General features: G+C 43.4%; 1 protein-coding gene across 2 annotated transcripts in view; it reads right to left on the bottom strand.

The window, feature by feature from the left end:
* Positions 1-14,058, bottom strand: part of LOC108109501 (GATA-binding factor C) — a 34,776-nt gene extending 20,718 nt beyond the window's left edge. The window contains exons 1-3 of one of the 2 annotated variants that reach the window (XM_017218040.2): positions 13,786-14,058; positions 11,793-12,321; positions 124-410 (exon numbers count right to left, since the gene is read on the bottom strand). In XM_017218040.2, coding sequence (XP_017073529.2) covers positions 124-410; positions 11,793-12,123 — 618 coding nt within the window. In that variant the 5' untranslated portion in view covers positions 12,124-12,321; positions 13,786-14,058. The remainder of the gene's footprint in view (positions 1-123; positions 411-11,792; positions 12,322-13,785) is intronic. The other variant, XM_017218041.2, reaches the window with a different exon arrangement.
* Positions 14,059-15,068: the final 1,010 nt, after the last annotated feature.

Genomic DNA, 15,068 nt, shown 5'->3' with positions numbered 1-15,068 from the left:
AATTTAAGTCATTAACTATTGATAAAAAGTAATCCCCAAAAACTTAACTTTTCGAAATAATCGATAATAATTCGGTTTTGCCTCCTAACAATCGAAGGAACCCTAAGATGAACCAACACTCACCTGGTACTCGGATGGACCGGTTTGCACGGAATCGGGCGTGGAATCCTTTGGCGGCGTCGGCGGGAAGGGGAACGAGTGCTGGCCGGCGGCCGTCGTCTGATGGCTCTGACCCATCTGGCCCAGCTTGTGCTCCACCTGCGGCTCCTGCGGGCAGGCAAACTGGCCCATGCTCCAGGCGCTGGCGGGGGCGAAGGACTTGTGCTCGCTGGTCAGCCATGGACTCAGCGGGGTGTGGAAGTGCGGCCGGCACACTTGGGGCGAGGCATGGGTGGAGGGCATGCGGGATGCTAAAAAAAAGAAAGAAAAAAACAAAGTTAAGAATTTAATAAACTCTCGCTGTGAGTCGCATCAACTTAAATGCTGCATTAAATCAATTATGGCCCAAATTTATAACGAAGATTAACCGACTAAGCCGCGACCAGAAGCGATCAAAATTCGTAATAAATGACGTTGTTTTTTTCTGATTTTTTTTTTTTTGGTTTCTTCTTATTATTATTAAGTATTTTTTTTGATTTTTTCCTCTGTTGGCTGCCGCGCAAATTTGCGGAAAAGCTGCGTTATAATTTATGAAACACCAGCCAGAAGAGAGCGAAAAAGAGCCGCCGCCTCAGAACCTCTGACCACCAGTGCACCGCTCAAGCCATGGTGGAACCACCATTCATTTTGCTTGCGGCCTTCTGGGGCCAACTAACTTTGCATATGGCCAAGACCAAGAGCAGGAGCAGGAGCAGGAGGGGGATAAAGGAGCTGGACTGGACTGGACTGGGACTTCTGCATTGTCATAAATTGTTTAATTTGTATCATAAACAATCGCGTTAAACTTTTGTCCCAGAGCTAAAAAGATCGATCAACGGCTCGGGTCTGGCTCACCTCGGCTTTTCGGCCGGGCTAAAAGTGTAGCCTAAATGTCTGGCAGTGTATAATTTAGCAGACACCAAGTGAGATTTATGTGCGCCAATGCTGCCGGTTACTCCATCGATCCGATCTGATCCAGCCTATCCTATCCAGCCCATACTATCCACCAGCTACGATCGACGGACTGGGATCGGATCGGACAGATCCCCATATCCTCGCGCAGCGGGTGTTTCGTATTTGTGGGTAAAGGAAGAAAGGGGTCACGGGGGGCAGGCACGTTGCAATTGTTTGGGGCGCACTTATTCTTATTATTATCATTAATATTGGCTGCAGCTCCCCAAAGAGTCGCAAGTTGCTGGCCCTCGGGGCTTGTTTGTATGTGAAATTATTTTTGATTATGCAGCAGCAGCAGCAGCAGCAGCAGCAGCGGCAGCAGCAGCAACAGCAACAGCTACGGCTACGGCAGCAACATCAGCAGTCGAAGCTGGTTGGCCAACAGTAGGTCAGTTCATTGCACGCCAAGATGGATTAGGCCAAATCAAGACAAGAGTCCAAAAGGAGCTTGGGAGAGGAGTGTTGGAAGAATTCGGAATGCTCTAATTTTGGGATTTGAAAGATTAGTTGAGTTAGGAAACTTCCCTGAATGGCTTAATGATAAGGAAAGTTTCTGATCTTTCATTTTTAATTACTGAAATTACAACTTTTAAAATGCCACATAAAACCCCTATTATTAAACTTTATTACCTAAAATCTTTCCCCTGATTACTTCATCTTACTCCCAATCATTTTTCCACCTCAAATAAGGGTATCCAAACATCAGTAGAATGAAGAAAACCCAAACGACGATCGATGGATGGTTGGATCGCTGCCTTGGCTGGATCGCTGGCTGCGATAATATCCATTTGATTATCCTAATAACAGTGCTTTAGTGGCGATATTATATGTACGTGTGTCTGATTATAGAAATTAGCTGCAGCAGCAGCAGGAGCAGGAGCAGGAGCAGCATCAGAAGTAGCATCAGAAGCAGGGGCATCACCATAGCAACATGAACCCTGATCTTGGTTAGACTTCTCCCAGTGCAATGCCTCAATCAAAATGTGGTTATTGCTTTTCCCGATCTCCTGTGCAGACTTCACACTTTTGCGCCGACAACGACACAAGTCGATGAATCCCCGCCCGTCTCATATGAAGTCGTCATCGGATCGACAGTGTATATAATTTTGTTGAGATCGAGGGAAATAATACCATTGGTCATGCTAAATTATATAGTCGGATGGTTGGATCTTTCAGCCCATTGCCAAATCAATGTCCGATGCGTTCTTTAATTGGCGTGGCGAAACTTTCAATTTGCCAAACCGATGGTGTTGGCGATATCGCCGGGCTGTTAATGTTTATCCCAGAAAGATATATATATATGTATATATAAGCGAGTATGTATGACTCACTTACTTGTTTTTTAGTCGCTGTTATTGTTGTTGTACTGTGCCTGGTCGTATAAAACAATTCGCTAATAAATCAAGCTGAGTACACAGCAATTAAAGTTGCAAACTTGAAACAAAAAGAACGACATTTTTTGTGTGGCCGTTGATGTTATTGTTGTTGTTGCTCTGGCGGTATGCAAAGCTCGTGCTGGTGGAAAAACGCTGCCCTTGGTCGTCTCCAGGCCAAAAAAAAAAAAAAAAATAAACAACCAGCCCGGCCAGCCAGGCTGACACGTTCTACACAGCAACAAGAAAAACAAAAACAACATTTTGAAGCTTTTGGCCTGCGCTTGATTTCTTCAAACTGACAGATCAAAGCCCCAAAAAGCCGCCGCTCTCTTTTTAGCCCCGTTCTCTTCGCTCTTTTTCGGACATTTCTATGGCGTTTTAAAAGCGTTTGACAGCGCTCAACGCTCTCAGCGCCTGTCCATCTAAGCCGAGATCGAATACGAAATCCAAAAACCGAAAACCCGGCTTAAAGCGCCTTTTAATTGCAATCGAAGCTGACGCTTGACGACGACGACGACGTGAATGACATAATTAATGTATATACGTAGGCCAGGTCTAAATGCACTTAGCCGGACGTGTTGGACATCTGAAGATGACAGCCAAAACAGGTGAAGCACCACGAGAAATCAGAGAAAAAGCCAGAGAAGAGGAGAAAACCAGCAGAGATGAAATGGCTTCAATTAGTTAAATGCATCAGCTGCCGGGGCCAGTTATCATTTTCGGCCATCGAAGCATTTGAATTTCCATGTGAAAGGATAACAAAAGCCAGCCGGGGTAGTGTGTCCTGCCCATCTTGATAAGGAAAAAGGATTTTCATTCTCTTTGGTAAATTAAATTCACACCAAAACAGGCTAAAGGATTGGTTTTTAGGGGTGTTAGATGCTGGGCCATCTTATCAATCGATGGAAATCAAATCCGCAAATGAGTGAAATGAGAGACAGTCCTCTCTCTTTAACCGTTTTTCCAAGGAACTTCTGAGCTGGCGGTCGATTAGTGGATTTTCACCGTTTCATTCGTTGATTCGGTCGATTCAGCTGATTCAGCTGCTTCCTGCCAGCCAAGAGCCAACAACAATCAATCATCCGAACGGCGAAAGGACGACGAGGCAATCCTGCTCAGCTCAGTTCAGCTCCTTGATGACCCCTCGATGGCTCGATGTCTGCAGGCGGTGGCTTAATTTATGGCCAGCGTTACCCCTCCTCAATACGAAACAAGGACTTTTCTTTTCACCTGCTCAACGGGGCGATTTGATGTCGATGTTGCTGTTGTAGGCGCGTGGCTCCAAAATGCGGTCAAGTGTCTCTCTCTCTCTGTGTTACACCTGCTCCAAAATTGGAAATTGTTTAAGCATGCAGCAGCGGCAGCAACAACAAGCGGCAGCCAGCAACGGGCCATAAACTATAACGGATTCCAGTTTGAGCCACCACCAGCCAGCAAGCCAGCTAGCCAGGGAGATGGAGAGCTCAGCAGGTAGGTCAGTTTTAGCTGCTCGAAGACACCTTGATAGTTATAGATATACACTGGGAAAATATATACTGACTTTTTGGATCAGAAATGTGGGGAAAACGTGATAGTCCTTTACACTCTTGGGAAAGTAAGTAGTGTAAACATAGAAACTATGACCTTTTTTGGATAATTGGAGATACCCTTCATAGTCTAGCCTAGTCATTTCTCTCAGTGCCCCTCCAACAGTAGCCAAAGTTGAAGCTAAAACTGAAATTGAAGCTGAAACTTGGCTCCCTTGACTGCTTAGCATTTTGCGCGCTTGTTTGTTTTAATTATTTCTTTGCTTTCTGCAGTTGCGTGACTTCGACTGACTGACTGAGTAACTGACTGATTGTAAGATTGCCCGAAGGAGTGAATGACTGACTGACGGAATGACTGCCTGCCTGACTGACTGACAGAGGCAGGCTGCACATTATTAAGCGCAAACTGCACTGCCGCTGCCATCTATATTATTAACACTTTATTTGCAGCCCCCGGATCAGCGTTGCATGCCAGCTTATCATTAGTCATAAGTTGTCAATTGTATTTATGATAATGCGTTTAATAACTCAAGTAGCTGGAGCAGCAGCAGCAGCAGCAGCAGCAGTGGCAGTGGCACTCTTGTAAGTTATGCCATTGCACAACGCACCGCCCTGGAAAGTACATACATATTTTTAAGGAATTCTCTGGGTTATTAATTGCTTTATAATTGACGTATTACCAGGGCAGAGCTGCTGCGGGAATTTCTCTCTTTTTACTCCTCAAAAAACAGCATAAAAAAACAATGAGAGCTAACCAGTTAACCAGCTTGTTTGGGCCAACGTGTGAATTACGTGGCCTGTCCCAGCTTTTGCATACGTGCCACAATGTGGTTGCCACAAAAACGTACAACAAAACTAGCAGCAGGAAAATGGGAAAACACGTTGACAACAACAAACGCGGCAATGGGCGTTTGGGCTGGGTCTGAAGTGCGCCATTTTTGTGGCCATTTGCAGTTGGTGGTGGGTGAATAAAAAGGTAGAAAAAAAAGTGTATAAAAAAATGCTAATAATGCGGCTGCAGCGGCACAAAAAGGCGCGTGCATTGAACTGGAATCCTGGCCACGCAATGCCAACTTTAACTGCAACTTATGCAAATGCAACGGCAGCAGCAGCAGCAGCAGCCTGTCACTCAGCTTACAAAGTCAGCAAGTCAGTCAAACTGGCTGACAGTCTTGCCTGCTTTTTGTTTTATGCCCGCCTTTTGGCTAATGAGCGAACACCCCAAAGCTGGCCAAAAAGGATTCGCCGATCCTCCTGTCCTTTCCTGCCTTCAGAAAATACCTGCGGGCGCACTTATGACAGTTCGAAGCGTCAGTGAAATCATTAAAATTGACAAGTTTTTATATGACAAAACCAAATTTGGTCAATCAAAGGGCAGAGACGAGCGACGACACACAGAGCAGAGAGCGTTTGAAGTGATCGCGGAAAGTGTTCAAGCAAGTTGCAAGTTCTTTGACAAGTTGGCTGACTCCTTCTCGTTTCCCGGGTGATTTTTCTTGCAAGGATTGGGATTTTGGATTGGGGACCACCACCGGCGGGCGCTGTTTCACATGTCATAAATAAGAACGCGTTGACATTTATCACAACAAAGGGCCAGGCCAAGCCAGGCCCAGGCCCAGGCCAGGCCAACACAAAGACAATGGGTTGAAAGGCAAAAAAAAAAAAAAAAAAAAAAGCGGGGTAAAAACGTTGCATAAATTCATAAGCCCAAGAGCTTGAGAAATTCAATTGATGCGACCTCGAGTCTGTGGAAGTCTCTGGGCCACCAAGTTGCTGCCGCTGCCGCTGCTGCTGTGTCCACTCTACTGCTGCAAATATTCGCATATTAATAAAATATTTTATTAAACACACGCGCCGGCAAGCCACAAAAGATGATGAGGATGGCCAGAAGAGAGGCTGCCCTGGCTAAAAATTATGCTAAACAGTTTTTTGGGGGGGTTGCAACCCAAAAAAGGCTGCAAACGAATCGAGAATCGTGATGTTGCTCCTTCCGATCTTTGAATGCTGCACGCGCATTGCCAACAAATTTTTGGCGGCGTCTCTTGCGACACATATTTCTGTGATCCGGCCAAAAGGAATCAATTTTTGTCTTTTTCATTTTATTTGTTTCTTTTTTTGGTGAGTTCTTAAACTGGTTTTTTGACTGCCCCATCGAACATGGCAAATAAACATTGACAAATGTTAATTAGAGAGGCGTCATTTGTTAGGGAACCCATTACAGGTGGTCCGATTTCCGAGTTCTTGGTAGAGAATTGAGATTGTTCTAAATCGATAGTTAAGCTTGCCTTTCTAGGAAGCTATTTGCCAGGGAGTACAATGACTCTGTCTGATTAATAAGTCCCCCGAACGTTGAACGTTTTCCAGTTTGATTTGGTTATCTGGGAAAGATCAGCGCTAAAGATCGGCACACAGGCAAATGTCGCAAAAGTCATTTGTAAACTTGACACTGCAATGGGACCACAAGCCAAACACGGCTGCACAAATGTATTAGCCACAATTTATCAGCAGCAGCGCACAAATGTTGCCGCCGTCGTTGTTGCAGTTGCAGTTGCTGCTGTTGCTGCTACATTGACAGCGGGGGCAGCAACAATGCGCTAATATTCAATATTGTAATTGCATTCACAAATCGTGCCGAGGGAGCTCGCAAAAGGCCCCAGCAACTGGCAACATGTTGCTGTTGCATCTGCGACTCCTGTTGCTGGTGCTGCTGCTGCTGCTGTAAAATTAATGAATGCCACTCTGGCCGGGGCTCTTTGTATGGCCAACTGACCGCTCGCTGTGTTAGACAAATCACAACAACAGCAGCAACAGCAACATGTTGCTGCCGTGCGTAAGCTTTTGTCTCGCCTTCTGATATAAATCGCCGTGATGCTGTTTTTTGATTTAACAAATTAATAACGAGGCCCGGTAGCCGCCTTATTGATGATGCCACATCACAGCCCATACATAACCATATTCGTATTCTGCTACAATGTACAGATATATATATATATATATATATATTCCTGGAAATCGCGGCTGACAAATGACAGGGCCTGGATTCTCGGCAGCAAAGACTTCCGGCCCAGTTCGCCAGAAGCAGGAGCGGCAAGCTTTAAAGGAGCAAAACTGGCAGTCGCCATCTTGGCCAGATTGATGCAGCAACAGGAAAAGCAACACGAGAACGGCAACGGCAATGGCAACATAGCAACATAGCAACATCAGGCGACATTGATAGTGATTGAAGGACAGCTGTTCACACTAGGCAAACTAGCCGCAGTCCGGCGAATGTCAAATTAGAATGCGAAACGTGTTGCCAATGGGAATGTTGCTGCTGCTGATGCAGTTGCTGTTGCTGTTGCTGTTGCTGTTGTTGCTGCTGCAATGGACAATGGACAATGTGGCGGCACCTTTGGCTCTGCGGCATGAGGCATGCAAAGCAGCCAAGAGCAACAGCAACAACAACAACAGCAAACTGTTGCTGGAGTGCAAATTAATTGAAGCATCGCAAGGCAATGTCAACGACAGCAACATCACGTGTTGCATGTGGCATTTTGGCGTAGGCTGACTCTCTGTTCTGCTCTTCCCCCTTAGCACATTCTTATAATTATGTCATTTAATTAAGCAAAGACAGTTCGCTGTGCCACGACTAATTAAAACATCGCGCCAGCAGCAGCAGCAGCAGCAGCAAAAGCACAGCAGCAACATCTACAGCACAGCAGTGACAGCGGCAGCAACATGTGCGGTGGAATGAATGACCGGCCACTGTCAATGCAACGAGCAATATATAAAACACAAAACGGCAATTCAACTTTGCCGCTCAATGGATCGTACGATGGATGGATGGATGGGCAGTACTCCGTAAGGAATGCTTCCAGGAATTTGGGTCATAATTAATGTGGAATGATTTGGCAAGACACTTTGATCAGTGTTTGTGTGTGAATTAAATAGAGAATAGGGCTAAATGGGCAAGTGAGCCACCCAAAAAGTGAACATCAATCATACGCAGCGGTGGCCCAGCTGTTCAATTGCAATACCATAACTCACTTTTATAGGCCAACCCAGGCATAGCATACAATTCGCTGAAAACCTGCGCACCGGGATTAAGATTTGCCGCCGAGATTCTGGACTCTGACTCTGAGGCACGCTATGTAAGCCTTATAAAAGCCTCATGGTTGCAGTCGGTAAATTACAACAACTATTACGGCCCAGCCCCGAACCGAAAGCCAAAGCCATTTCTTGGAAAACTCCGTTCGGTTTATGCGCTTTCGGGCCTGGCCACATGAAAATTTATGAGTGGACAGCGCTTCAAGTGCAACACCTGGTAGCAAGGCTAGTTTGGACTTAACTTGACTTGAGTTTGAGTCTGTTTTTTCCTTCTTTTTCATATAAACTACAGTAGAAGGGAACAAAAGCTGGATTCAATGGGCCCGCATCTCGCATTTGATATCCTTTGTAACGGCAGCCCACTGTGCGTGACATTTGCGTTAAGTGGCTGTGTGGGAACTTCGGGCCAAAAGCCAAAAATTATGAACAGAAGCAAAAACTTTTCATTTGCTCGATTTTGGCCAAACGATAAGCCTACCTCCCGCCTTCCTCACTGCAAAAAGGCAACGAAATAAAAAGTTGCCAACAACAAATGAAAATTCACGAAACACACACACTCGAATATTGTCAAAAAATATAGGTTGGACCGTAGTTATAGCTATCTCTATCGGTTCATCTATATAGCTCTCTTTCTCTCCCTCTGGCCAAGTGCGAATGCAAAGGCTATATATTCAGGGCAGTTCGAATTGCAGGCCAGCAAATATATTCAAACGCTCAGTTTGGGTAATTAAAAATAAATTTTATGCTCGAGCTTTAACAGCCGTCGGAATGTGGCAAAGACAGCCGAAAAAAAAGTGGCAAAGACCTCAAATTACGCAACGAACTTTAGATGCTCTAATTTTGGGTCATTATGTTAAAAACTTAATTGGAGTCTTAAAATATTTATTGACTTTAAATAGTAGAAAAAAGGTATGAAAAAACTACAAAAATATAACCTTAAAAATGCTGGTTAAATGGTAATTAAAATCAGTTTATCTTAATAGCTTCTCGCCTTATATAATATTTATCAAAAATTCCATATAAAAACCACATTTTCCTTTTTATTGCCCTCGCCCAGATATGCCCCTTTTAGCCAAGTGTATAATCATGGCTAAGACAAATAGTAAAATACCAAACAAAAAAGCTAACAAAAACAAGAGCTTGTATGTTTGTATTTTTCATCGAAAATGTTTGTGAAAAAGAGTCAAGTCAAGATGAAAAAATGTAGAAAAAAAATAAAACAAAAGCTAAGATAAACATACAAACACACACATCCAAACACACACACACTCACATACACACACTCGAGTCACGGGGCAGACAAAAGTTATTGCCAAAATTTTCGGCATGTTTGCTTTTGAAATTTAAATTTCACATTCGTTGTCGTTGGTTTTTATGGCCTGGGCTATCATAAAAATTTCCGACTCGAGTATGTTACCTCTCAAGATAGTATGAGTGTGTGTGTGAGTGTGTGTTGTTTTGGCCATTAAAACTGCATTTTGTGGACCATGTCTAAGCCAAAAAAACATATCTAAACCGCCCTAGTTGCTTAATTTACCACTAATGACAGCCTGTAAAGTCCCAGCCCCTCATAATTGACAACTAAATTGGAGGATTACCCCCTTGCCCTTCCCTGCTATATGCCTGCCCACGAGATGTGACATATGCAGACTAATGAATTTTAAAATCAACGCTCGCCACAGGTGCCCCGCCGCCACACGGCCAGTTCGTTATGGATGCGAATATGCCACTCCACTTGGGGCAGACAAACTGTCTGTCAAACGATTTGAATCCCCAAACCGCATTTCAGAGTCAGAATCAGAGTTGGAGTCCCATGGAATGTATCCAGATCCGAGTGCATGAATGAATTACAGCGGCAACTGGGGGATCAAATCAAGCATCAATAAAGTCGGCATATGAATAACATGAATTAAACATAAATGCAAAGGATCGGATGGGATAAGCCGCATGGATGGCTAACTGGCTGGCTGGCTGGCTGGTTGATGGCACATCAGCTCCTTCGACCTGATTGATCACTTTGCAGCAGCAGCAGCAGCAGCAGCAGCGACAGTTGCAGCCTCACTTAGCCAGACATTCCTTCAAGGAGCTGCAGTGAGTGATTTTTGAAATTAAAATTTTGCACACTCCAAGAGCAGGAAATAAATTCAGCGACCATGCCGCATTGATGCATGTCACGTTTTGGGTGTTCGTTGCGTTTACGTGGAACTGTCAAAATGCAAACCGCAATAAAACCAAAAATTGTACAAAAAAAATCAAGCAAAGCTAACCAAAAGCTGCAACAACAATGGGTTTGGCCAGGGGGCTAAGTGCCAAGTGAAAATGGTTTGGGCCATCAACTGTCAAAACTGACAGCCGAGTCACAGTCGTCGCAGCCCAGAAAACTAAAAAAAAAAAAACTGAAAAACTCAACTCAGCTGAACTCAAATACTGAAAACAGAAAGCAGAGTGAACGGTGGCTCAAATTGAAAATTAACTTAGCGGAACTGCCAGTTTTTTCTTTTTCTCTTCTTTTTTTTGGAGGCGTGTGAACTTCAGACACACCTGTGCCTCAATACTTTGGCGAAATGAAGAAATATAAATAATAATGTCGTCTTTTTTGAGGGGGTTTTTCAAGGGAGGCCGGGAGTTAGTTAGGCCTAATGAGCAGAGATCATTTTCTCTTTGGCCTAGGAACAAATTTTCAGACAATTAGGAGAAATGGAAACTAAAGTTGATGTGCAGGGAAAGACTCTAAAGAGTAAGCCCTAATAGAGTCATGAAAAGTGCGTGGAAAAATCAAGAATATTTGTGTAACTTTCGTTTGGTTTTTGTTAAGAAGTTAAAGGCAGATTTTTTAGTAAGAAAGAACAAATTTTGAATGTTAATATTTTTATTCAAAGTCTAACATAATGATATGATCTATGATCTATGATCTATGATCTATGATCTCTGATCTATGATCTATAATCTCTCCTTTAATGCCTCTTCAATCAATCGCTTTTTTCTATTAAAATGAAAAATGGCCTCCCCTCCCTTGTTTCACGCCTCCCTCCAACTATTTCAGTTCTTATCTCCTATCATAATTTCAGGTTCCAGGGATACAATCTACTAGCTGCAGGACAACGGCAATTTTGATTGGGGAATCGACCGCCCTACCACCCAACAGGAAACGCTCACTAAGCTACATAAAAAAGGCGCGAAGCAATCGATTTGTGGGCGTTGGTCGAAAGTGGGTGGCATTCCAAATACAAAAAAAAAAACCAAGCAGAGCGGCAACTATTAGAAAAAGTCAACCCCCGCCAAAATACATTCATTAAAAACGCATTAGAAATGACATTAGAACAAATGTCCAAGGGGTAACCAAAAAAAAGAGGAAAAAATGGATGAAATTACTTAAATATAGCATAAATCGAAATGGTGGTTAAGGTCTGTAGTAACTTTCCCCTAAATATTATTCACTATATAGTTGGGAAATTTCCATTGATTTCTTTACAGTTCAGTTGGTGTATCATTTAGCTTTCTTTTAAAGAGTTAAGTGGAAATAAATCACCTTTTACAGAGATATTAAAGTATTCAAAAACATAATCCTTGCTTAAATGGTAGATAATTTGCATCTGGTATCTATACCTACAAGATACTTTAAAGGAATGACAGATATGCCAACTATATAGTATAGAAATCCAAAGGTTTTTCCCTTAACTGCCTTAACTAAGCCTTAGTCATCTCTACTTACTGTGCTGATGATAGCTGGGATAGTAGCGTCGATGGTGTCCGTTGCTTTCCAGCGCATAGAAGGCGCTCATGTCGCTGGTATCCAGTCCGGATCCACCGCCTCCACCGAGGGCTGCTCCTACACCAACGCTGCTGCCCGCCGAACTGGCGCCGCTGGACAGGCTGTGATGGCTGTGGGCCAGGCTGCTGCCGGCGCTGCCAAGGCCATTGGTTTGGGGTGAAACGCCACCGCCATTACCGCCGCCGCCGCCCGACGATCCACCGCCGCCACCTAAGCGCGGACTATCATACCAGCTGCGAGCGGCAGCCTCCGCTGTTGAGGTCATATCCATTTCGAGTATAATTTTGAATGTTTTTCTGTTGTACCGGGGGGGCAGGAATCGGTTGGTTCTCAAATCCCTCCTCTATAGTCAGCGGGCTCTCTCTTTATATTTTCAATTTTCCGTTTAGTTGTTTGTTGTTGTTTTTTTCTTTCTAATGGCTATGCATTTTCCATTTGAGAAATATAGCACACGAAACACACGAAAACTCTGTGGAAGTCAAGAAATATTTTTGTGGTTTTAGGAAACAACTTTAGCATTTGAAGTTGGGTGTCTGCTGTTGATAAGATTTTAACGGTAGCCGGCGTTATCACTCACTCTCCCTTATCACAAGCTTTACATTTTTTGTTCAATTGTTTTTTCTGTGTTTTTTGTTGGTTGTGTTGTTTTTTTTTTTTATGGCTTTATGGCTGCGCAGTACAGTTATACAGGATAACCAAGAGTTGATTTACGATTTTTGGACTTTGCTATACTAGGTTGTATATAGTTTTAGTGTGGGAAAATGGCCAAGAACCAAAGGGATTTTCGCATTCTTAGGATTGATTGATGAGCTACAGACTGCAATCCCGCCCAGGGGATCTAATAAACATGTAGTCCTAACAATTGCATTGTCACAATGTTTACACACAGATAGACAAAGGATCTCAGGGATTTCCTAGCTGCGGGTTGTCAAATGAAGGCGCCTGGTTAGGCAGGTGGGTTTTCCACTAGCTCTATAGTGATCTATTGTGATCTATTGTGATCTTTAGTGATCTTAAGTGATTATATATATAGAGTGTGTGGTCCCAATTAGACTGTAAACGATTTAAAGAGGTTTAACGAGGAGCTTCGATCGCTAACTGGCATCTGTCAGGGGGTTTCTTATAGAGACTCCCCAAAGAGACAACTCTCCCATATTGATTTAGACAGGTAGCCGAATTTTCTTCTTTTTTTTGGGAATTTTTGTGCTTATCAGCAATAGATAGCAGATATGTTTGTATAGCTAGCTGTGTGCATTGCACTCGTTGATTTCTTTTTCGAAACGATTATTATCAACGGGACTTCTTTTTTTCCCAACTCTCTATTTGCCTTCTTTGTTTGCTTTTGGCTTCGGGAAAAGAGAAGAAAAAATATTAATAATACAAGTTGGACTTGAGTTTTGGAGTTGTGGACTGTATCTTTAAGGTGCCCAAGATGCCTATCGTTCGATTGACAATTGCGCTACGAAAATAAAACGGCGATAAGGCAACATAATTTGTTACCTCCCGAAAGAAAAAGAATTGGTAGAAAAGCAAATAACCAGGGCCTTTTTTCTGAGTCGAAAACTCAATCAATTTATCTATCTATCGGCAGCAGAAGCAGAGCGATAAGTGAAGTGGTAAGAAATGGGGAAAAAACGGTGAAAAAATAATTGAGAAGCAGACACTTTTCATTAAATGTCTTCTTGTAGTTCTTGTTGTTGTTTTTCCTCAACGCGCGCAGTTTAGTTGATAGCAATAAATTGATAAGGAAAAGTGCCAGATTTTTCGAATGTCAGGTATTTCGTTTTTGTTTCTTTTTTACGGGAGCTGATTGCTTGATAAGGATAATGAATTTCTTTAGCCACGACTAGCGTTAAAAACTTAAGATATCTTTCTCTTTGGTTTTTCTTTTATGTTTTTTTCTGATCATTGATCACACATTTCTTGATCTTACATTTGTTTAGCACACTGTTTTGGTAGCACTGCTTGTTTTTACTTGTTTCTTATTTTTGTAATTAATATTTTAAATACACTTGAAAATGTGATTTTGTTTGCCGACGCGTTTTTCGAGCTTTTGGTTTGTTGTTGTCGCGTCGATACGAGAATCGATAGCAAAATACGAGCGAACGAGCGTACGAAACGAAACGAGCGGACGAACGCCGATAACACGCTTGCAAACACGTCAACAGTTGAATTCGAACTGAACGGAACACACGAGTGGAAAACAGGAAAGACGGGCGCTGCTTGCTCTCGCACTTCACTAACACACACAAGCGCTCGCGTGGAGGAAACCCGTTTGACTGAGGCCCTGCCTACGTGTGTGTGTGTATGAGTGTGCTGGCACATACAAGATGGTCGCGCTGTCAAGCAGTGCTCTCTGCGAGAGAAAGTGAGGCAGCTATATAGTTTCTAGCAATTGAGCAATATGCCTGTCACTCTTGCGCCGCTAGCGAGAGGGGCGTGTTTTTTTGTGTGTGCAGGTAACCGGTTGTTGTTGTTCTTGTTGCAGTTTGCAGTTGATTTTTTGTTGTTTGGTTTTGGCTTCGCTCGAGTGCATCGTTCAATAATCTCTCAGCGGCACGCCTCTCTATCACACACATATATCCCAGCGTTTTGCTTGTCTGTTCGCTGCGCTCTCAGGTGTCCCCCAACCCCTCTCTATCTATGAGCTCTCTCAGTTTCGGTATAACCATCCCTTTCCCACGCCCCCCTGTCAAGCAGTGACAACAATCATCGATCGTTCCGTTTGCGATTATGTGCTTTATTTATGGGCCTTAACATGTGTGCAGATTTGTCTGGCGATTTTTGAGTTATATACGCCTGCTGCCTGCTGCCTGCTGCCCGCCTTCCTGTGCCAGTGCGTGTGCGTGTGCGCAAGCGGGATGGCTATAGAAGACTATAGCTGTAAAATTTGCATAAATTAGCAGCTGGAAATTAAGAAAAGTCCTCGAACTATGCGAACTTGCAAAAGATTGTTTGTCTCGTATCTAGATGCAAATTATTAATATGGAGCTCGTATATTTTCGCGGCAAGTTGGCTCCTTTTTTTGGGGGACGCATTTGTAGTGGTACATCTGCTGCGCATAAACAGTTCACACACACACATGCGAACAGGAGGAAGTTGAAGATACGTGAGCCAGTTTATGCCACAGTCAAACTTCCATAACTTAGACTTGAACTGTCAGCCAACAAACTTTAGTTTTTAAAGTTTTGGTTGCTGTCTTTTTTAATGAAAATT

This window comes from Drosophila eugracilis, unplaced genomic scaffold (genome assembly GCF_018153835.1).
Source record: "Drosophila eugracilis isolate 14026-0451.02 unplaced genomic scaffold, ASM1815383v1 contig_47, whole genome shotgun sequence".
Taxonomy (NCBI): Eukaryota; Metazoa; Arthropoda; class Insecta; order Diptera; family Drosophilidae; genus Drosophila; species Drosophila eugracilis.
The sequence above is the reverse complement of the archived record's forward strand: the minus strand, read 5'-3'. Positions and strand labels throughout refer to the sequence as shown.